Source organism: Stenella coeruleoalba (assembly GCF_951394435.1).
Source record: "Stenella coeruleoalba genome assembly, chromosome: 10".
In the NCBI taxonomy this organism is placed as follows: Eukaryota; Metazoa; Chordata; class Mammalia; order Artiodactyla; family Delphinidae; genus Stenella; species Stenella coeruleoalba.
The window spans coordinates 96,776,164-96,799,205 of NC_137156.1; the positions used below are offsets into that span (position 1 = coordinate 96,776,164).

At 47.8% G+C, this 23,042-nt stretch overlaps 1 protein-coding gene across 1 annotated transcript in view; it reads left to right on the top strand.

Annotated features, from left to right (window-relative positions):
* The first annotated feature begins 14,752 nt into the window (after nucleotides 1-14,752).
* Nucleotides 14,753-23,042, top strand: part of LMCD1 (LIM and cysteine rich domains 1) — a 58,272-nt gene continuing 49,982 nt past the window's right edge. The window contains exon 1 of the mRNA XM_079934532.1: nucleotides 14,753-15,374. Coding sequence (XP_079790658.1) covers nucleotides 15,333-15,374 — 42 coding nt within the window. The 5' untranslated portion in view covers nucleotides 14,753-15,332. The remainder of the gene's footprint in view (nucleotides 15,375-23,042) is intronic.

The following is a 23,042-nucleotide window of genomic DNA, read 5'->3' on the forward strand; positions in this document are numbered from 1 at the left end:
AAAGGAGTTCTGTGAAGTTATACAAATCAACAGCAATCAGTATATTACAGATAGTGGGTGGTCTCAAGGTATCAACTCACCTTGTTCTAATCTGCCTGGGTCTTTCTCCATTAGCAGGGTCAATCCTGCATCCTGGGAAACCCCTTAGTCCCAGATAAACCAGGACAAACTGGTCGCCCTAGTGGTAGCTGAAGGCCTATCCCTAATACTTGAGGAACCCAGGAGAAAAGGGTACAGGCAGAGGCCTATATACGGTATGTCCAAATATACAGAATTTATAAATCAAGCTGACACGCTGCTCAATAAAAATACGGTCTATCTTCCGGCCGTGACAAATGTCTTTAAAACTACCTGGAAGGCTAGGTTTGAATCCCAAGCTCTTGGATTTTCCTGTGACTTCTGTTTCCACCTTCTTTATCCACCCCGAGAGCTGTCCCACACTCTAAGGGATCTTGCTTACACATACGCAGATTCTCAAACGTCATCCACGTGCCGTGAAGGGCCACCTCTTGGTTCGCCATCAGGCCTACTGGTAAACTGTGCCAAGGTCCATCCTCGGAGGAGAATGGTCCCAGGGGAGAGGACCGCTCTGCTCTGGAAGCGGCATTAGAGTCTTTCAAGCAGGAAATTCTGGGGTCTAAGGAACCTAAGCCTGGCCTGGAAGGAGTGGGTGACCAGAGGGCCAGGGTGGGGTCCCCAGGACAGGAGCCACTCTTGCCCTTGGGACTCATCCCTCCCTGGAGGTCCACTGAAATTGAAACCACAGAATACTTTCCAATGTCCAAACACACCAGGTCCTCCCGGGCAGAGGTCAGAGTTGACCAACCCCGGGAAATAAAGCTTACACAAAACCTTCTGGATGCCCTTAGATGATTCCTAGAGAGAAGGAACTAAGGTCCTCTCTACAGGAAACAAAATTATAGTGTGATGAAGGGGAAAAGTCATGAGGCAAAAAGGAAGTTCTTAGAGAAAGGCTCTCTTGCCTGCAGATAGATAAGAAAAGTATCGGTGACAGAGAGGACACTGGGAACTTGCCAAGCTCCTCCTGCAGCGTCCCCGCTAATCCAGGTTTCTGTTTTCCTTCATGGGCTTTACTTCGATGGGTGATGCAGACTGCAGTCCAAGTACCAGTGTATTGAAAGCAATGCACTCTGGAAATGACTGCTGCTTCTGCAGCCTTGTTCCTGAGTGTGCTGAGTGCCAGGCCATCACTGTTACATAAGTAACAGCACAGAGGTGATTTGACACGAGGTGGTGAGACAGACCATGAAGGTGGAAGGCACTGCTGTGGTGCTTAAAGGACAGTGCCAAACAAGTTGGCTTCAGATAATTCCATTTACTCGCGATGAGACCTCAAGTGGGTAACTTTGCTTATCTGAGCCTTGGTTTTGCTTCTTCAGCAAAACAGGGATCCAAATAGCACCTACCATATGTGATCGGTACAAAGATGAAATTAGACACAGCATATAAAGAGCTCAACCAGTGGCTGTAACACAGTGTTACCGAGCATCACCTGCTGGCACTAAGAGGAGTGCTGGTGACAGTTGCAGTACTGCAGGACTAGTTGTCAAGAAGAGACAGTACCACTATAATTATATGGGATTTAGGCAGACTAGTTGGATTCTGAGTCTCACTGTTTGTGAATCTGGAAAAGAAGGAGGCGTCTTTTTTTTTTATTGAAGTATAGTTCATTTAAAATGCTGTGTTAGTTTCAGGTGTACAGCAACATGATTCAGTTTATATATACACGTTTATATATATATATATTAGTGATTCAGTTAAATATATAATAACTGAATCTATACCTAAAAGAATATATTCATTTTCTGATTCTTTTGCATTATAGGTTATTACAAGATATTACATAAAGTTCCCTGTGCTATACAGTAGGTCCTTGTTGTTTATCTCTTTCATATACAGTAGTGTGTATCTGTTAATCTCAGACTCCAAATTTATCCCTCTCTAATGATGGACCATCTTTCATGATAATGAGACATCGGGTAAAAGAATCCCTTTGGGGAAGGGATGATGGATGAACTAAGCCTGTGGTAACTGCAGACACCGAACAGAAAGGACAGGGAGACACGAGGAAACATGAGTCACTCATGCCTCCATTGAGAATATGCCCCTGTGAGCACAGAGTCAGCTCAGACCACGTGGGCGACACCAAGAGAAGCTGCTGAGCGCGCTCACCATCATATTCACAACTGTACAGACTCAAGCTGAGTCATCACAGCAGTTCAGTCACATCTCGAGTGATAGAAGGCTGACCACTCACTGGCAAGCCTGAATCACCACCACTGCTACAACTATCGCCATCCCGGGCCAAACTTAGGTACTACTCGATGTGCAGATGAATCACTTCTAAATTAAGCATGAAGATTTCCAAATTAGCTCACAGTCATCTAACATCTGGACGGAAGATATTTATTACTGAACTGGACGAGGGGACATAAGGAGAGAGAAAAAATAGAAAGAAGGCTATGTTCTCTAAGAAAACTATTTTCTTTTGAAATAGAGGACCTATTTATGCAAAAATGACTGACTCATTTTCTTTTTCTGATCATCGAAAAGGAAAGCGAGTGCGTATAACGGAGTGCTTTACAACCAAATAAAGATGTCATGTGGGCAGTAGGTTCTTAACTCAGTTTGTATTACTCTAGCTACACTTAAAATGCACGTATGAGCATAACATTGAGTTATTTCTGGGGTGCACTGCCTAAGGTCTTTCTACTCTTACATGTAGCTTCCCTCAAAGCGTTCTCATGCCTTCTGGGAGGCAGGAACACAGCTCACACCAAGATGCCCTCTGACCTGGTCACCCCAAGTTCTTGCTCTTGTTCCCGTGGGCTGCCAGCCTCATTGCAGACCGCTTGGCTCTTTGGAAGTAAGCTAGGAAGGTCCAGAGGCTCTCTTTGCCTTGAGTTCTCTGTGCCTTTGTTACAGGTTTCCCAGTTCCTGGGCACAGGGAGGAAAAAAGCATCTATGGTTATCACCATGAGCTCTGGGAGCAGACAGAACAAGGTTCAATCCTGGCTCTGTCACTTCACTCTGTGCAACTACAGACAAGTTGCTAATCCTCTTTGAGCCTCAGCTTCCTCATCTGTGAAATGGGGATAATTAGAGTTCCTAACTCAGAGTTATTGGGAGGATTAAGTATGACCATCTTTGTAAAGGACTTCGCTCAGTACCTGGCCACATACCAAGAGTTTCATAAATGTGAGCTCTGATTCTTTCTAACGGAGGACTGTCTGGAGTCATTTATTTAGACACCCTGGAAGTTAAGCCACTGGAATCTGATGTTTTAGGTAATAGGGAACTGTAATATCCAGCCAAACTGATCTTCTTCCCCTCGGGGCCCATGTTTTTCCTATCGCCATGATCCCCATTCATCACCTTTTGCTGTAATTGCTTGTTTAACATCTGTCTTCCCCAGGACAGTAGATCCTGTGAATTTTTTTCATCATTGCTGCATGCCCCACACCCAGCAGAGCTTTCGGTACAGAAAGAGATGTGCAATGGTTGTTTGTCGAATGACTGAAAGACTGCAAAATCAATGGATCCATGGAATGAGACCACGTGACCAAATGAACCGCAGACCAAAAGACTGAATGACCCACTGAGTGACTGAATGAATGAATGAACAGATGAATGACTGAAATTAATCATCTACATTCAACGGATGATCTGAAAATACTTCCTAGCATGACAAAACACAAGACTACTAAATACAGGATTTTAACTTGGACAAGTAGGATCTTTGGGGGGATATAAAATAGTTGGTTTTCAGTATCTTAAGGAGTCCAATTCTTCCTCCCCGCTATCAGTGATGGGACGGGTGATAATACCCTACTGGAAAACATTACTCACTCCACACTCATGTGGCCCTCAAACTGCACATCCCTCCCCCACTCCATCATAACCCGGGATCTGCTTGACAGCGTCTGGCCTCGGCGTGTCTATCTGTGTCAGATGACATCATGGCCAAACGATGTTGTCTTGGGCTGTGAGAACAACTGGGAGAATCAAGAGGAAGCAGGCCCCAGATCTTTCAGTGACTAATTTCTGAAAACGAAGAATCTTCCCTGAAATCGCCCACCCCTTCTTCTGGGTGAACTCATCCAGTCTTTCCAGAAAGGCAGCTCAGGGGCAAGGCCTTGCTGGACTCCATCGGGGGGGTTTGGTGTCTTCACACCTTGTCCATCAGCCACAGGACACGCTCATCTTTCAGAAGCTCTGGAATTCTGCCCACGGACGTCTGGACGTTGTGCTGCATTCCCAGAGGGCCTCTCAGGACATACACAGTTAGCCAGAGAAGATGCAAATTGTTTTTAAATGATAACCTGCCTCAAACTAACAGACTGAAAATGACCATTGGATGGTACTTTGACTATCCTATCCTCCTGAGAATCTGTGATTGTAACGAAATAACTGAAACACTTACTTAAGGCCATTTTCCTGCTGTGATGGAGGAAAGGACCCCCACATCCAGGCTGAGCAAAACCTTAAGGGGCCCTGGGAAGATTTTAAGTGAATGAAGCATGATGACTACCTACCTGAAACTAAGCAAACAGTAACTGCATAATAATTAAATAATAATTACATAGCCACCAGGTATCAAACACCTTCTCCATGCCAGGCGCTAGACAGCATGCTTTCTAGACATCAGCACATTTAACCTGCGTGGCAGTACTGTAAGATTGGTATTATTGTTTCCATTTTACAGATAGGTAAACTGAGGCTCCCAGTAGGTGCCCAAGCAGGGATTTGACCCGAATCTGTCTAATATCAAAGCTGGTGCACCTACCCCTCTAGAGGCTGCACCACAGCCCACCGAGATAGGAGGGAAGGGTGACCGCCGACAAAGTGGAATAGAAGGGTGGGATGAAACTCAGGCAGGATAAAGTGGTACCTAAAATCTGGAGGGGAGAAGGGGAAGAACTGAACACAGGACCACAGTTTTCTACTAGATCAACCGTCAACACGTGAGAAAAGGAGAGCCCTCCAAAGAGATTCCAAAGGCTGGAAAGAACAGATGGGTGACATCCTGGAAGGCAGATGTCAGCCCAAGGTAACCAAGCCCCTCCTAACAGTGAGCGCTGTCCAAAACTGCTGGAACTCTCTGGTCAGCGAATGAGCTCTTGGACACGGAAAGCATTCAAGCACACAGCAGGAAACACCCTCGTGGGTGCCACAGAAGTGGGGACGGGGTACCTTGGAGGTCCTGTCCAACTCCCAGTCCCTCTGTTGGCTCTGGGGAAATGCTCACTAAGCATCTGACAATGTCACCCTTGTGTGCGCCCGACCACCATCTGCCGCAGGCATGCAAGTAAAACAATCTTTGCAGAACCGGTCCATAGCAGTAGTTTCATCTGTCTCAGGACAGAGGAAGCAATCATGGGGAACCATTATGCTGACCCTACTTGTGATAAACAAGGAAGAATTGGGTGGATGTTAGAAGAGACAGGAATCTTGGGATTGTACATTGTACAACAGTACATTGTACTGTTTGCAATGGATTGGGTACGTTCCCTTACTAAAGCTGGGTACCACCCTCTTGAAGTGGGGCTCCTCATTTCCATCTTACAGCTAGAACAATCTAAGAGAGAAGTTCATTTGCCCACGCTGCATCGCTAATAGTTGGTTCAAACTCAGATATGCCTGATTTCAAAACCATCCCTCTTTTCTCCAAAGTACATGCTGAACCCAGGGAGGGGATGACTGAGCAGAGCCCTGAGAGCATGGCACTGAGGACAGGTAGGCTGTGAAGGGCAGAAAAGGAATGATAAGTCTGCAGCGTAGAATAAGACACAGGGAGCAGGTCAGAACGGGCTGCTCAGACAAGTTAATTTATAATCACTGAGGAAAGACAAGAAACACGAAATGGATCAAACCAGAAATCACCTCCTTCACAATTCAGTCTAATTTTGGCCTACAGCCCAAGCTACAAAACTGGTTCCAAATTGCCAATAATGCAGGTTCATAGACAGGACGTCAGGCATTTCAATCTGAACGAAACCCACATGTGTCAACTTTGCCCTCAAAGGTAACATAAAAGCACCGTCACCATTTTTTTCCAGAGTACAGAATGATTTCAACATCCCATGAGGAGATGTTACCAGGTAACACAGGTTCACAAGGCTTTGGAAAATTAAAATGCCAACATGGCAGACAGAATGGAAAACACGATGATGAGAAAGGATGTTAATGACTACTTTAACTATACTGATTTTTATCTCCTCTCTGTTCCTTAAGTTCTCCTGGGAAACCGCGGTGCTACAAGGCTCCCCCCGACCTCTCGCTCATTAGAGATTTCACGATGGGTCGAACAGGCCTGATTTTCCCCATTATCTGGGGCGTTAAAGTTATTCTCAAATAGATTTTATTCTAAACAGTTGCGATAATTAGCTTGTTGAGGGTTACCTACAACTGGACCACAGGTTTTAAGTGTGTGTTGTGGGCACAGAGGGCTGAAATGCTTTTTATGTCTATGCTAGGGATTCAGACCCTACACCGTAGGAATTAAATGTGATGAACTTAGCCTGACACATGGAGAACAGCCCAAGAAATGGTTGCTGTTGCTTTAGCTGTTGTTCTGTAGTTTTTATTCATACCATCTTTGGAGTTTGACACATGTGGGTCCAATTTCAGGCTCTGCAACCAGCTATGTGACCTCAGGAAAATTATGTAACGTCCCTAGGGCTCAGTTTGCTCTACTGAAAAAGGGGGACAAGACCACCGTCTCAGGAAGGTGTTGGGAGGATGCAGTGAAATCGCTCAGGGACAGAGCCTGGCAGAGCTGTGCTGATGCGAGCTCAGAAAGGGCACTTGGACCAATTATCTTGCGCACATCCCTCGAAGCTGGGAATTCCCCCTTGGATATGCCACTGTAAATCCTCCACCCCACCCCCTGCAAGCTCGTCCACCCTCCCAGGACCCCCCTACCCCCAAGATCACAATCATTCTCAGGCTAGGAACTCAGAGCTGCACGTTTGCCCCTTAATCCTTAGTGAGTCATATCAACACCCTGGGCCAGTGTGCCAGGCCACACACAAGCATCAATATTTTGCTACCTACCGCTTGGTTGCCAACTCCACGCAGGTCAGCAAATTCCAGTGACTCCAGTTTAGGAAGAGGGTCCAACTCGGCAAATTGCTCCAGGTTCCCCAGTGTCTCATGCGCAAGCCTCATCCTCAAATACTCAAGACGAGCACCCTGTTCGCTGGGGCCTGGCACGGGAATGCTTCACGTTTGGAAGGGCCATCGGGGCCCAGACCCAGCTGCTGCACACAGCCCCGCATTCACTCCTCAAGCCATTTTCAGAAACCAGGGGACCGAAGCACAAGGGAGGGAGAGACCTCAAGTCACCATCACTAGCCGAAGACACTCCACGGTCAGTCTTCTCCTCGAGACTCACAAGCAGCCGGCAGAGCTGCCCAAGAGAAGGCTGCCAAGTTTCTGTCTTGCCTTTCCTAGCATCTCTATCTGGTTTTCCTATTCTAATTAATCGCTAAGCCTCAGATTCTTTTAACTAACTCACATGCCAAGAGCCAAAACGACAACGTGGGAGACCACAGGGCAGCCCGTATCACCACAACCTAGGGAAGGGGTCCTCTCTAAAGCCCACTTTAGCTTCTGGGTCAGGGGGCTAGCTGGAAACACTCGAAGGGGGAACTGAAGGGGGTTTAACGAAAGGGCAAATCAACGAGGGAGAAAATAGCACCGTTCCATGAACCCACTTGGGAGAAGCAAGCATCCCGGGGCCAGCGACCACAGGAGGCAGGGACCACGCCCAGCCTGAAGGGGCAGAGGGAGAGAGCTGTCCCCAGGCTGACAGGAGCTGTGGTTGCAGGTGGAGTAACACGACCACCTCCAAAACCCAGGCCAATAGGGAAGAAGCGGGGAGATTTAAGACACCCACCTCTAATCTCGAACCGGGGCCTCCTGCGCTGGCTGAGCTGTGCATGAAGAACGCGGGTCGGCCTCCCAGGCCCAGAGCTGGAGGCGACAGGAAAAGGGGCTCTGGAGGGGTCACAGGGAACATCCAAAATGAGCCCCAGCTGTCAGGAGTCCTATCTCTACGCCATCGTCCAGGCCGAGCCCTTACCCCGAAGCCGGGCATCTCCTCAATGATCCGTGTTGGGTGTGGATCCCAACTAGCCCTGAGGCTTGAGCAGCTCACATAACACAGCAGAGCTTCATTTTCTCATTTGTAAATGGGATTAACAATAGCTACCACCTGGGGTGGTCTTAAAGCTTAACCACATAAAACGCTGACGGGCACAGAAAAAACACCGAGCACCTGTTCACTTCCTTCCTACCACGCAGACACATGCGTGCGTGCGCACGCAAACGCATCTGCGCACATAAACGCATGCGCGCGCGCGCACGCAAATACACGTGCGAGCACACAAACGTACGCATGCGCACGCACACGCGCACGCACACGCACGCGCGCACACAGCGAGGATGGATAGACGGAAGGTAGCAGTAAATACTACACCTATGGAAATTATATGTGGAAAAGGTTCAGTCCGCCAGGACCATACCTAGAAAGTTCTCGTTGGTAAGAGTAAATGCTGCTTTCCAAAGGCCACACTCATGTAACTTCCTGCCCCAGGAAGCGTTAAGAATTGAGGTGGGCTTCCCTGGTGGCGCAGTGGTTGTGAGTCCGCCTGCCGATGCAGGGGACGCGGGCCCGTGCCCCGGTCCGGGAAGATCCCATATGCCGCGAAGCGACTGGGCCTGTGAGCCATGGCCGCTGAGCCTGCGCGTCCAGAGCCTGTGCTCCGCAACGCGAGAGGCCGCGACAGTGAGAGGCCCGCGTACCACAAAAAAAAAAAAAAAAAAAAGAATTGAGGGGAGCAGATGTATTTCTTTTAAAAATAGGTACCAAACATCATCTCCCCAGGAAGTAGCAGAGAAGTAAATCTTTTAACCATATCCAAGAGCGAAGAGGGTGATAGTATGTTGGTTTTCAATACACCACGAACTTAGCAACTTACAACGGTACTCGTTTATCATCCTGCCGCGTGGTTGTTGGCAGAATTCACCTCCTTACAGACGTGGAACTCGTGGCAGCGCATTTCTTTAAGGCCAGCAGGACAGAGGTAGAGATTTCCTCTGTCTCTGACTTCTGGCTCCTCCTGTGAACAGCTCACCTGATTAGGTCAGGCCCACACAGGATAGTCTCCCTATTAGGGACCTTAATTACATCTGCAAAATCCCTTCGCTGTGGCCATAAGACTCAACATCATCACAGGAGTGGAATCCCATCACCTTTGCCACATTCTGTTCGTTAGAAGCAAGTTAAGAGGTACCACCCACACTCACGGGGAAGGGATTATATAAGGGCCTGGGTCATTGGACAGCATCTTAGAATTCTGATACTACAGATAGTTATAGATGAACGTACAGATATGCCTTGTACGGCAAGAGGAATAAATATTGTTATCCTCATTTTTTTCAAGGACTCAGACACTCTTAAATATATTGCCCAAATCACTGAGCTCACGCCCGTGATGAAGCTGAAACACACACGGAGATTTTCTGGGTCTCAATCTCGTGCTCCTTCCACTTCCTCGTCAACCTGGCAAAGAAGGGAATGGCTCCATCGCACCATCAGGCGCAATACATGTCTGATGTTCAGAGGAAATTGATCACGTGCTCCCAGTAACTAATGACAAATTTGAGTTGCAAGTGGCCTTGTGGATGACAGCAGCTACACCGCTTTCAGCAGAGCTAGAATCAAATGCGGGGCTCTGGACTCGTGACCCAGTGCTCCTTTGCAATGGACAGATCTTCTTGTGCGTTTCACTGTCCCTGTCAAAGACAGGCTCTAAGGCAGGAGGATAGCTGGGTCCAAGAATCATGTTTTGTTTTCATCCAGATGCTTTGGCCTTACAGGCAAAGCCTTTCTTGATCTAGGAGTCAGTCCATCCAAAAATCTGGAGAAGATTACATAGTTATTCTAAAATTAAAGTTACTGTAAGCATGGCAGGAAAGAAACCAAAAAATTCAAGTCGTGAACAACTCACATATATATGGTACAAATGATGGTCCAAGCTGATACACATGAAAATATATGATGCAGTTCATGGTATATTTATATCAATTAATACACATTAAAATATACTATGTGGTTCACGGATTATTGATATCTACCTACTCTTAAGTGTTCGGTGTTTTTAATGAAAACAATATGTTAACGAAAATCATAACCAAATAGAAGCCACCGTGCGTGTTTGCATATTAAAACAACTAAGCCACATTTGCTACATTATAACAGTAAAAACATCATCTTTGTGAGCCATGATGATTGGGGATTTTCTAAATTGGCATGGAACTAAAAGATCTGGGTTCCAGGTTTTGCTTGGCCTCTTTCTAGCTCTCTTACTTTGAGGAAATCACTTTTCCCTCCCAGCTCAATGCTTGAAACACACATAGGAGGCCAGAAACTCAGTTGTGGGTTCCCAGCCTCTCAGCCTCACACTCTGATAATCAGAGGTTGTTAGTTACCAACTGAGTTTCTATTAGAAACTCCTGGGTGTCCTTGCTGTGAGTTAACTAGCAAATCAGATACTGCCACTCCCCTACTTAAAGCTCTATAACACCCTGTCCAGTATGGTAGCCACTGGCCACGCACGGCTATTAAGCGTTTGCAAAGTAGCTGACCTTAGCTGGGACGCCCTGTAAGTATAAAATACGTACCAGGTTTCAAAGATGTAGCACAGAAAAAGAATATACAACATCTCAATAATGTTTTACATCATTCACAAGTGGATATGACACCATTTCAGATATATGGGGTTAAATATAGTTTACCTTTTTATAACTCTTTTTTAATGCGGCTATTAGAAAATTTTTAATGATATATGAGGCTCATATTATATCTCAGTGGGAAAGCACTGATCTATGGTTTCCTACTGTCCTCAGAAAAAAATTTAAATTCCTTGGGACTTTGCTGCTGGTGCAGTGGTTAAGAATCCACCTGCCAACCCAGGGAACTCAGGTTCAAGCCCTGGTCCGGGAGGATCTCACATGCCACGGAGCAACTAAGCCCGTGCGCCTCAACTACTGAGCCTGCACTCTAGAGCCTGCAAGCCACAACTACTGAGCCCTCGTGCCACAACTACTGAAGCCCTCGTGCCTAGAGCCCGTGCTCCACAACAAGAGAAGCCACCGCCATGAGAAGCCCGCGCACCACAACGAAGAGTAGCCCCCGCTCGCTGCAAGTAGAGAAAGCCCGCATGCAGCAACGAAGACCCAGTGCAGCCAAAAATAAATAAATAAAATAAATTTTAAAAAAAATTTAAAACTCCTTAACAGCATCCAAGGTGATCCAGTTCCCACAAGGTCTCCTCACAAATTCTCCTTGTCCCTCCTTACTCTCCAACTGTAATGACCCTATGATCCCTCAGACACATCAAGCCCATGCCCACCTTAGGGTCCTAGCACTCATGACTCCATCCTTCTGGAATGTTCTTTCTGTGGCAACTCTGCTCATCGCCATGCTGACTCGAACTCCCTCTTTAGGTTTCATCTCACACATCACCTCCTCAGTCAGGCCTTCCTGGACCACCTGATCTCAAGGGACCACACATCCAGTGACTCACTCCTCCATTTATTTCCTCTGAGGCCCTCATTGCCATTCTTAGTTCCCTCATCTAATGATCTGTTCACCTGTTCCACGCCAGTCTCCCCCAACCGGAATAGAAGCTGTATGAGGGCAGGAACCTTTCCGGTCTTATTCAGTCTATGTCATATCTACAGCTCAGGGCCTCACCCATTAGAGTTCTCAGCTCAATGTTTGTTGAATGCATGAATGAACAGTGAAAAGAGCATGAAACTCAGAGTCAAAAAGTCCCACTTAGGACAAACCCAATGACAAGGATAACGACACCATCACCTTGCTCTGAATGCTGACTCTTGTCCTGTAATCAATCCTTGACAGTCACTATGGGAGGCAGCGTGATAACTCAGAGGACACAGTCTGGAGCTAAAAGCCCTGAGTTTGAATTTCACCTCTGCCACCTGCTGGAGTATGACCTTGGATGGAACCCGTGACTGTCCCAAATCTCCATTTTCTCCCAGTGATATAATTAGAATTATTATGGAATAATTAGAATTGTACCACGGTTGTCTTGAAGGTCAAGTAAGATAAGAGCTTTGTGAATCAAAAAGCCCCAGTGAAATTGATCAGACCAAGACATTCCTGAAGGGGAAGAATTCTTTTATTTACCTGGGTGTCCCCAGCACTTAAAACAGGGCTTGGCTTGAGGCAGGCACCCCCAAAACTACTTGATGGATGAATGAAGCTTCTGATAAGCCCCAGCACCACCAAGCAATGAACCTTGGGGAAATCAGATCTCTTTGCTGTTCCAACCTGGAAAGATACCCCATTTTCTCCCAAAGAGAAGCAAAAGGACCCCAGAGATGGAGTGAGGCTGAGATATAATGGGCCCTATTGCCTCCATTTTCCAGAACAGTCCGGACTATAAGACTCTGTCCAGGTGTCCAGTCAAAACTCCGACTATAGGTCCCCTGGAACCTTTGGCTTGAGAGTAGGATTTAAAGAGTCAGAGTCAGCATCTTCAACTGAGAACAGACTAAGCACTACAGGAAGCAGGGAGCAGCTCTCTGCCTGCGACAGGTTCTTTTCCAGAAAGGAGAGACAAGGCCATCCAAGCAGTAGCTTCTTTTTCTTTTCTTTTTTTAATTAATTAATTTATTTTTGGCTGTGTTGGGTCTTCGTTGCTACGTGCAGGCTTTCTCTAGTTGTGGTGAGCAGGGGCCACTCTTCGCTGCGGTGTACATGCCTCTCACTGCGGTGGCCTCTCTTGTGGAGCACGGGCTCTCGGCGCGCGGGCTTCAGTGTTGTGGCTCGCGGGCTCCAGAGCACAGGCTCAGCAGTTGTGGCACGAGGGCTCAGGTGCTCCGTGGCACGTGGGATCTTCCCGGACCAGGGCTTGGACCCGTGTCCCCTGCATTGGCAGGCAGATTCATAACCACTGTGCCACCAGGGAGGCCCCCAAGCAGTAGCTTCTGATACTCATATTCTGAGAAAGAGCCACAATACCTGCTTCCTTAATTGAAACTGTAGCCAAGGGTAAAAATAAGAAGAGGGGAAGACTGTCTTTTTTGGAGCTAAACAGTGTTACAGTTCATAAAAGTCAAATTATTCCATGGAACAATAATTTCTCAAAATGGGGCAGGGAGGGTGGCTGGGAAGAGAGTGGGAAATGACTTCACTGGGTAGGCTTCTGCCTAGTTTGCAAGGGATAAAGCCTGCCTTTGTTATTCTCCTGGCTTCTGTTCCCACAGCTCTGAAGTCTAAAGGCTTCTGGCAGGACATCCCAGTTCAACACCATTGTTTCTAGGATTTGCTACTGAAAGGGCTATTCACGTGGAAACCTCTCCCAGTCCAGGCTTCCGTCCGTCAGCCACGGTTAATTTACACCCTGGTTTAATCATGCAGCCCACCTAGGAAATTTGGACAAACCAGACTAGGGGTGGCACTGAGCCATCTCTCCCAGTCCCACCTTGCCAGCTCACTGCTGGTTCAAAGCCAGAACGCAACCTCCATTCATTCCCCAGATGTGTTCTGAGCATCAGTCATGGGCTAGGTGTCGGGGCTACAGGTGGGAGCAAGCGAGACAAACACTAATCAGAGCGGAAATCCATGAAAGGAGAAAAAGATCATCCCGCGTCTCGGAAAAAAGGAGTCACAGATAGAAAGCCCTTTCCAGGAATGTGAAAAAAGAACCACAACTTGGGATCACGGGTCAAGGTTCGGGATTGCTGAGGATGATGATGTGTTAAGAACCAAACTGGAGGAGGCTTTAAGAAGGAAAGCATCTCCAATAAGAGAAAAAGCCCTAGAAAGTGACCTGCAGCTTCCCTGTCCCCTCACATCAGTCCCACACGACGTACTTTGAAACCACCCTGCATTCTTGCAGCCGGGTTTTATTTTAGCCCACTTGAGCCCTGGTTTCCAGCAGGGGGGCACTGCCAATGTGGGTTACAGGACGGAAACCTCATGACAGAGTACTCTCTTGTCTGGGAAAAAGGTGAAAAGGGGCTGTGTTTAATCCTCTGTCTAGGCTGGGAAAATGGCTCTGGGAACCCAGGTCTGTGGAACTGGCTTAACAGCTGTGGGTTATAGGCAGACAGCATGACACAGTGAGACCTGGCCGATTTTGTCTTCTAGGACTTGTGAGGTTAGATGTTGCAAGAGACTTCCTCCCAAGGATGTGAGAAATCCACAGATGGAATCTTGCTTGTCCAGACCTGCATGACTCAATTAATCTAAAAAAATAGGAATTTCCTAGTTTATGGCTTGTTATCCTGTGTTCCTTCTCCCCAGATGAGCTCTCAGGCTCCCTCTCTCAGGTTAAAGCCTTGCTGAAGACTTCGCCTTTGTCCCAGTGACCCTCTCTGATCCTATTCCCTCCTCTGTTAAATGGGAGTGACAATCATCTCATTATCATGGTAGCAATAGCAATACCTGAGATGATTACTAGACAACAATGAGAAAATATGACTACAGGAGTGAAGATGTACATGCTGCCACTTATAAAATCAGGACAGTGTTCTCTTCCTCCCTGAACGGGCAGGACTGACACGAAAGCAAGTTATAAAAGGCAGAATAATACTTTACAAACATTAAGTTTAAAACACAAATCACAACTCACTGCAATCTCACCTCCTCTCCGCTGATTGGAAAACTTGCCCAGGTTTGGGAAAAGCTAGCCAGCTTAGTCAAAGCTGCTGCACGCCACCTGCCCACCCCTCTACCACAAGGCAGAAAGGGTGGGCAGGGGAACACAGCTCAGCATTTATTTTTGGACCCAGCTCACTAAAAATACCCGAGCCTTCCTGTTTGATCACTCTCCCTTTTGACCTGAATGGATCGCGGGGCCGGCCGCCCGCCCCACCCTCTGCCCATTGTCCTTTAAAGGAGAAGGGCGTGGGGACGGATTCCTGCCGCTCAGGGACAGATGTGCGCCGCCCGGGCAGGCAGGGGCCGCGGCCGCACTGACGTAAGGGCAGCGCTCACTCAGCTGCAGCCTCCCGGCCGGACCCAGACCAACCGAAGGGAGGGGGGAGCCGTGCGCTGGGATTGGCTGGCCAAGCGCGAGCGCCCGCGCCGATTGGCTGGCGAGGTTTTAGAGGGAGTCCCGCTCTCCAATTAAAGGGCCCCGCCGCGCCGGGCTGCGAGCAGAGCTCGCGCTGGGCCAGCGATCCTGGCCATTCAGCCACCACTGTCCCCGCTGCGCGCCCTCGCGCCTCTGCCTGAGAAGCCAGGCGCTGTTTGTCCACCACAGAAGAGGATGGCAAAGGTGGCCATGGACCTCAACCCAGGAGTTCAGAAGGTGAGCTGCGATCTGTCCGTACTTACCCAGATTCTTTCTTTCCCCGTTTCCCTCTCCTCTGTGTTTGAGGCGGCTTACCTAGAAGTAAGGAGAAGGAAATTCATTAAATTCCGAGACTTAACAGAAAATAGAAAAGCTGGGAATACATGTTTGAGCTAACAGGCACACCCTCCAAATTTTACTCTTAAAGGCCGTTGTGTAAAGTTTTTGCCAAGGATCTTAGTTCTCTGATGATGCTAATTAAAATTTAAATAAGGTAGAACTTTTTCTGAAATGGTAATTCTCTGGTCTGTAGTGGGGGGGAAAGACCCTACCTTCCCCCTCCTGTGATTGAGGTGAAGGTTTGGGGAGGGGGTTATATTTACTCACAAGGAATCTCCCTTTTTGCTGTCATCCTAGCGTTTTGTGTTTTTCAGACACACACACACACACACACACACACACACACACACACACGTTTCTTTAGTTGGTGATATTGGCAGTGGCAGCAATTCCAGCACACGGGAACTAATTTCTGTCCCCAGGGTCTGCACGTTTCCCTTTCAAGAAGGGCTGGCCGGGAGCCCAGAAGGTCACGGGTGAATTACTGCCTGAGGGGCCTGCAGCTGTGCCCTAGCTCCAACCACCGCCACTTACGTACCTGCAGGCAGTTGGGAGGGGGCACAGGCCAGAGGCTTAGAGGACCTGTGAGCTGGGAGGAAGCTGAGAGACAGCCTAGACCAGTGGAGAAACTGAGGCCCAGCGTCACAGAGAGTTGCTCCCAGCAGGCAGCAGAGCCTAAGGAAAACCTTTGGCATCGAAACCCCAGCCCTGCCACCCCTTAGCTGCATCACAATGACCGAGTCCCTTTTCTGAGCCTCAGTTCCCTTGTTTCCCATAGGGGGATGATAGGTCCCACCTCCCTCACAGAAGCAGTAACAGCGATGGTACCCTGTAGGGTCATCTCCCAAAGAGAACTTGGTCTTACAGGGCAAATTCCTCTTTAGACATTTGCCATTACCAGAGGCGTTGGGGGGGGGGGTGGAGGGGGGCGTGCAGGAGTAGAATGAGAAGGGGGAAAAAAAAAAAAACCTATGTCAGAACCGAGATGCAAGCCAGCCACTTAGAGGTGCAGGATTCACGCATCTGATTTACAGCTACGCCACTGCATGGCTGGCCTGCCCCAGACTCGCATACAGAGAGTGCATGAGACCCTTCTGAATGTGTACACCAGGGCAGACTTCATCAGGGCATCTCTCTGGAATGTACCTGCCCCCATTGCATTTGCCAGACTGTGTGCAGAACCAGTCACCTCTCCTCCTTTGGAATTCTCACCGCATGTTAGACCTTGGTAAGATACCCAGTAATTTCTACCACCAGTGAGTCAGGCACACACTGCTCTCACTTCTCTACCCAACTTTCTAAACTCCTGGAGGACAAACCTTTCTCGCTCATCTCTGTCCTGATGCAGCACGCCATGCACAGCAGGACTCAATCAACTACAAGTGAACGGGCTAAGACCGTGGTGTTCTCGGACAGTACAATTCGTGCATTACTGTTTTCTAACTTGTGGCAGCAACTGGGATATTTGTGTGTCTGAACTGCCTCCCCAAATTCAGCCAATGTAAAAGAGTTCAGAGCTAAAGGGGCAGCGTCTCACTGTCCACTGGAAAATCAGATGGTTCGGGGTGCTTTCACTACAAGCTAGTGGACGGTTAGTGGGTGAAGGGAAACAGGATACACGGAACACCCCTCCTCAGCACCAGCCCTGGCCACCGCTCGGAGGAAGGCTTGCTTTTACTTTCCTTTGCATGGGAGCGTGTGATTATCCGGATTAGAGGTGGAACACAGCCTCCGACCTGTCACCCTCTAGTGCCAACTTCCTTGGCCTGCAAAGCGTTTATTTTCCATTTAGATCCAATTACAGGCTTAGCGGAAGAATGTGGTGGGTAGAGATGAAAGGGCGGGTATTTTTTACCCTTTGGGACTGTGACAGAGGAGGATGACCACTTGGTTGATTAACCCATGTCATCAACTCAGAAAGTCAAGAAAAGGGAAGGGAACGAGGGGAAAGCGCCACTTGCTTTTGTATAAGCTTGTGCTTCCTGAGCTGTACAGCGGTGATTAAACACTGGGTCACGTCAACAGCACGCTGCACAACTTTTATTGCATAATTTACTTTCAAAATCTGCAACAGTGGGGGTTTTCTAACATTTGGCTTCAGGAGGCATAATCACACTTAGGCATTCTGAAACAATTTCATAGCCCTTTAGAGCTTCAAGGGACCTGTTTACAAAATGAGAAATGATTTCAAATGGGCTACAAGCTGACTCCACTGCCCTGCCCCCAAAGGGATGGGCGCTGCAGGGAATCCCTAGCAGCTGGAAAGTCAGAAAAAAAGTCTTCAAGAGAGAGAACATAAAATCCCAAACCTGGAGTAGGCTTTGAGACCATCTATCCAATTCCGGGCAGACAGGGGGACTGGCCGTGGGTCACATCCATAGTTCGTGGCAGGGCGTAGAAATAGTTCCCTACGTCCTCTCATCTGTGCTGAGTCGAATGCTCCCGTTGGCGGCTCTTGAGTCATGATTTGTTTTTCAACTGGGAAAGAGGTTTCCTAGCATGGAGAGTTTCCCTGAGAATCAGGAACTAGCCACCATGCCCTGGTAACAAAAAGCCTGGAAGGCCAAATGCCATTTCTCTTGGTGGAATCAGCCACCACTGTGGATGTGTTCTTCTCTTGTTTATTAAGCGGTTAGTATTCTTGTAACCAGATCTGGGTTCAAATCCCAGCTCCACCACTTACTAGCTGTGTGCTCTTGGGTAAGCTTCTGAGTCTGCGTCCTCATCTGAAAATTGGGAGACACTAAAAGCATCTCCCTCCCAAGGGGCCCGTGATCGTGAAATGAGCTGATGCCTACAAAGGGCTCAGCACAGGAGCGCAAATAGATGTAGCCATTGTTATTGTCAGTGGTGGTTGTGTATTTCAGCGGGTGTGTGATTGCTGAAAGGAGTCTTTTGGGGAATGAGGGACGTGCTCTTTTTTCTTCAGCTGACTGGCCTGTCTGACGAGTAACTAATTTTCATTCGGCTGAGCGAAAGCCAGCTGCTCAGCCTTGATAACCTACAGCAATGACCGATGACCTTGTCTTCATTCTAGCCCAACAGATACAAAATCTGCTTACACAACAGAGGTCATCAGTCACTGAGCATTTCACTCTGGAGTGCTGGAATGGTAGGCCTGGAAGCAGACACAGAGCTCTTTTCACTTTATAGATTAGGAAACTGAGACCCATACAGGTCAAGCCCCTTCTCTGAGATTGCTAAGAAGGTGGGCCAGGGCCCAGTAGGCTCTGTAAGAATACAGGCCCCTTGGCTGCCAAAGAGCCATTTGCAGGAGTTTGGAAAGGACTAGAACAAAAAGATCAGAGAGCACGTTCACTGCTGACTGTGAGTGTACCAGTGGACCGGCTCCGGAGGGTTCTCTTTCTCACCCCTCAGCACCATGTCAGAGGAGCATGAAAGAATGGTTCGTCCTAGTGCATTGCCAGGTTCAGCTGGGCGTCCCCCTCCACGCTTCTCCACATCACGTCCCTCCTGGCTTTCCTGTCCTCCAGCTCTGCCCTCCCCTCCATAATTCAGCCCTTCCTGCTTTCACCTCCAGTTCCTGCCGCGTGCAAAACTGCTGGCACACTGCCTGGGCCAGCCAATCCAACATCAACACGGCTCCTCGAGAATTGTCCTTGGCTTCCTCCATCTTAGAAATATATTAAGCTGTCACTTAAAGACTTTAATAGCCAAGCCATTGGATACATGCCCATAGGTGTATAAACAACTTGGCCCAAAGAGAGCCATATTTAAAAAAAGAAAGAGAAAGAAAGAGAAACAAAGAAAGAGAGAGAGAGAGAGAGAAAGAATGAGAGAGAGAAAGAAAGAGAGAGAGAAAGAAAAAGAGAGAGAGAAAGAAAGAAGGAAAGAAAGAAAGAAGGAAGGAAGGAAGGAAAGAAAGAAGGAAAGAAAGAAAGAAAAGAAAGAAAGAAAAAGAAAGAAAGAAATTATCCAAGTCCTTCTTAAAGATCTCCCCAAACAGATGCTGAAGCCACTGCTTGTAAGTTGCAGATGCTTGTCATGTTGTGCAGACACGTCTGAATATATGGGGTTGCAGTTGACAGCTGACTTGCACCAATGCATCCACCCCCTGAGGTGGTGGAAGGCAGGGAAAGGTACCTCACAGATCATCTCTCGGCTTTATTCTAAGCCATCTCAGCTCCAAGGCCTTCTCGCGGCCCAGGGCTTACCAGCAGTTCTACAGGCAGGACAGGGGAAAAATGACTTTGGTATTCCCCTCTGGATCCCGTGGTATCCCTGACGGATCTTCCCGTAGTTTGATCTTCTCTCCATGTTAACTGACTAAAGGTGACGAGGGAGAAAAAGAATGGGCTACATTCAGCAAAGGCCTGGGGACCAGGAAGGAGGGACAGGTGCACAGACTCACATGTGCATCTTCCTTTCCCACCCCCGCTCCTGCTACTTCCGGTGAGGGTAAGTCAGGAGCAGACAAGTCAGGGAATAGTTCCTCCTGTAACCCCCCCCCCCCCCCCGCACTAGGGTCAACTGGGCTCCACAAGAGGTATTCCATTTGACTGTGGCAAGGAGAATCTTTCCTTCCAACTTGCACATTCAAAATAGTGTCTGTATAATAAAGTGGAAATCTGTCCTGATAAGCACAGACCCTGGGAGTTCTTATCTCCCCAGTGTTTATCCGACACCATTTAAATATGTATCATAAGAAAAGTTTTCTGGCTGGGGCGGGGGTCGAGTCATTACAGTAACCGCAAGCACTTACCGGTGACTTTGGGTAGGTCACTTTCCCTAGGAAGTGGCCGACCTTGAATGAGAACTGGGCTTCGTTCCCCCTGCAGTCTGCTGACCTCTCCTGGATACCACACTGTCTCCCAAATAACACATGATTATGGGAAGACAGGACTAAAACTCAGTTCCACTAAAAGCAGAATTGGGGAACAGCTTTTCGGGACCTCCAGAAAGAAGAGACAGCTGCTGCTCTCTAAGTGGCTTTGTTTGGAAGTATCCCCCTCTTCCCTTTCATTTGCTAATAGGAAGAGGATTTGGCTGGCAGCTGCCGTGACCCCACCAGATGCAGGGCCACCAGCTACTTGTACAGGAGACCCTCAAGATCAAACCGTTTCCTTAACGCAACATTGGGGCTATCCTGAACCCATTCTGGGAGCTGAGCACATATCCATCTGCAGATGCGCCAGAAATGCTGTCTAGATAGCTTTTCTAGAAAGAGTAAAACAAGAAGTAAAACAAGAAGTAAAACAAGGTCTTCTATGTGGGCCAAGACTCTCTTAGGGGCAGAAACTTGTATTTCGTATCAAGCCTAAATATTTGATGTGGAAATCCAGTTGCTCACTGTCTGCTCTTTTATATGAGACGTGTTTACATGTTTTCTCAGAAAGGATGTGCTGGTCTTACTTTCATCATCCATTTGGGCTCTTGTCCCCTAAGGATCTGCAGGAAGACTCATCTGTTCTCTGTTAGGATGGACAAGTTTGGGGAAGGGCACAAGAAAGGAAGGAAAGATGTCTTTTGAGTACACTCAGGATGCTTGACGTCTTCTCACATCCTATCTCTCTTCACCTTTAGGACTACTATGCAAAAATATTAATATCCTTTTTACACATGAGTAAATGAACGCTAAGGGTTTAAATGACTTGCCTAAGATCATATGATGACAAGTTAAGAACTCATACCCGGTCTTCTCTGATTCCAAAACTGAAGCTCTTTCCGCTACAGGAGGAAACCAGAGGCTTTCATCAGAAGCAGAAATCTGGTGAAGGACTAGGATTATTACTACAGGCTTCACACAGAGATCAAGGTCTTCCTACACATTGACAGTGTGATTCAGGAATGGCCCAGCATTTGCCAAAGGTTACCAGGCATCTGCGCCTCTCTGCTAGTTCTCGGCCACGGCCAGGTGTATACCATCACCCACGCCAAGGCAAAGCTACTTCCCAGGTAGAGAAGAAGGACTTTCTAGATTTCTCCCTTCCTGGGTTTCTAGAAGTCTGATAGAACTGTCTAGAGAGAAAGCTGGTAGAGAGACAATCTAAAGAATCACACAATATTATCCAGAAATTACTGAAGAAGCAATGATACTTGACAAAAAAAAATCCTAGAGATCCAAGTTCCAGAGCTTCCAGGAAATTCTATCCTGGGGATAAGCTTGGCCTCTGGAATGTGTATCTCTACGTGCCTGGTCAGCCTGACTCACGGTCTACCCAATAACACGGGAATCAGGACCAAGCAAAACAGCCCAAGCCCCCACCAGGACATGCTTTAAAAGGAAATAAGATTGCCGAGGGAGAAGAAACCAAAGGCTGTATTTGGCAAGTCACTCTTCTGAAGGACAAAGTTAGTGCCACGGTCCAGCCCATGGCGGCTGTTTCAAATCCACATGATGTGTGCATGGACTGATTGTTTTTTCCTCCTCCTAGTTTAAAACATGGGGTCCTTAAAATTAATCTTTGGAGAAAATGTGAAGGAATCATTATATAAGAGAGCTGAGACAGATCTAGTGATCTGCTTGGTCAGTCCCTTCACGTGGCAGATGGGACATGGGGGGAAAATGTCACATCCAAAATTTACATGGGACACAGCAGAGATGCACTGACTCACAGCATCTTTTAAGAATGAAGGAGAAAAGGGTATCTTCTCTCTTCCGTCACTTCCATGGCCATGGTACCCTGATTTCGTGTCACCCTCATACCTTCAAAGCTCAGAAGGTCAGGTGAACATTTTGGCTGTGAACGTAGCTTTGGCCACATGGTTCAGAGGCCATTTGGAGAAGTGGCTAAACATGCAGCCTTTGCAAGCGTGGAGATCTAGACGTGACACGTAGTTCTGACATTTCCTAGGTCTGCAACCAAGTTGCTTGTCCTCTCTGGACCTCTAGTTCCTCATTTGAGAAAGAGAATTAATAACAGTGCTATATTTAAGCAGGAGTCTAATGAGATAAAGCAGGTAAAGGGCCTGGATGCGTAGTACGTTCTGAAAATAATACTGCCTCCTGCTATTGGTATGCCCTCTCATCAGCCCAGTGCAGAAATCCCATAGGTAGTTAAGTGCTAGAACGTGGAAGACCAAGTTCAGCTCACTGACGTCACAGGTGGCTTCTAAGGTATCAGACTGCAGGAGCTTCTCTTTGTAGCTAAACTTAGACCTGCCATAAATAGACTCTGGTCACATCGTCTGCAAAAATCATGACAATGGCAACAATTTGCCTTGGGAGTGTGGTTGCCACACTTGCAAAAAGCAGCCCTCCCCTTTGCTGAGACCGCTCGCTGGCCCCAGCTGGGTGATCTGACCCAGGCACTTACCCTCGCCAAGGCCTCGGATGTCTTGCTTATAAGACAGGGTAACAGTCACCCATTTCTTCATTTAGCAGATATTTATTTAGTACCTATTATGGGCTGAGCACTCAGTACAGGGCAATGAATAAGAAAGTGTTGGTTCCTGCATGTCAACTTGAGTCCAGTGCAATGTGTTTTACATGACGGTAAGAGAAGAACCAAATAATGGCAGTGTTCTTTCACTCTGTGTGTTCCTTGACCTCCCCCATCACACACACACACCCCTCTTCCTCCTCTTTTGCTGTCTACCCTCAGA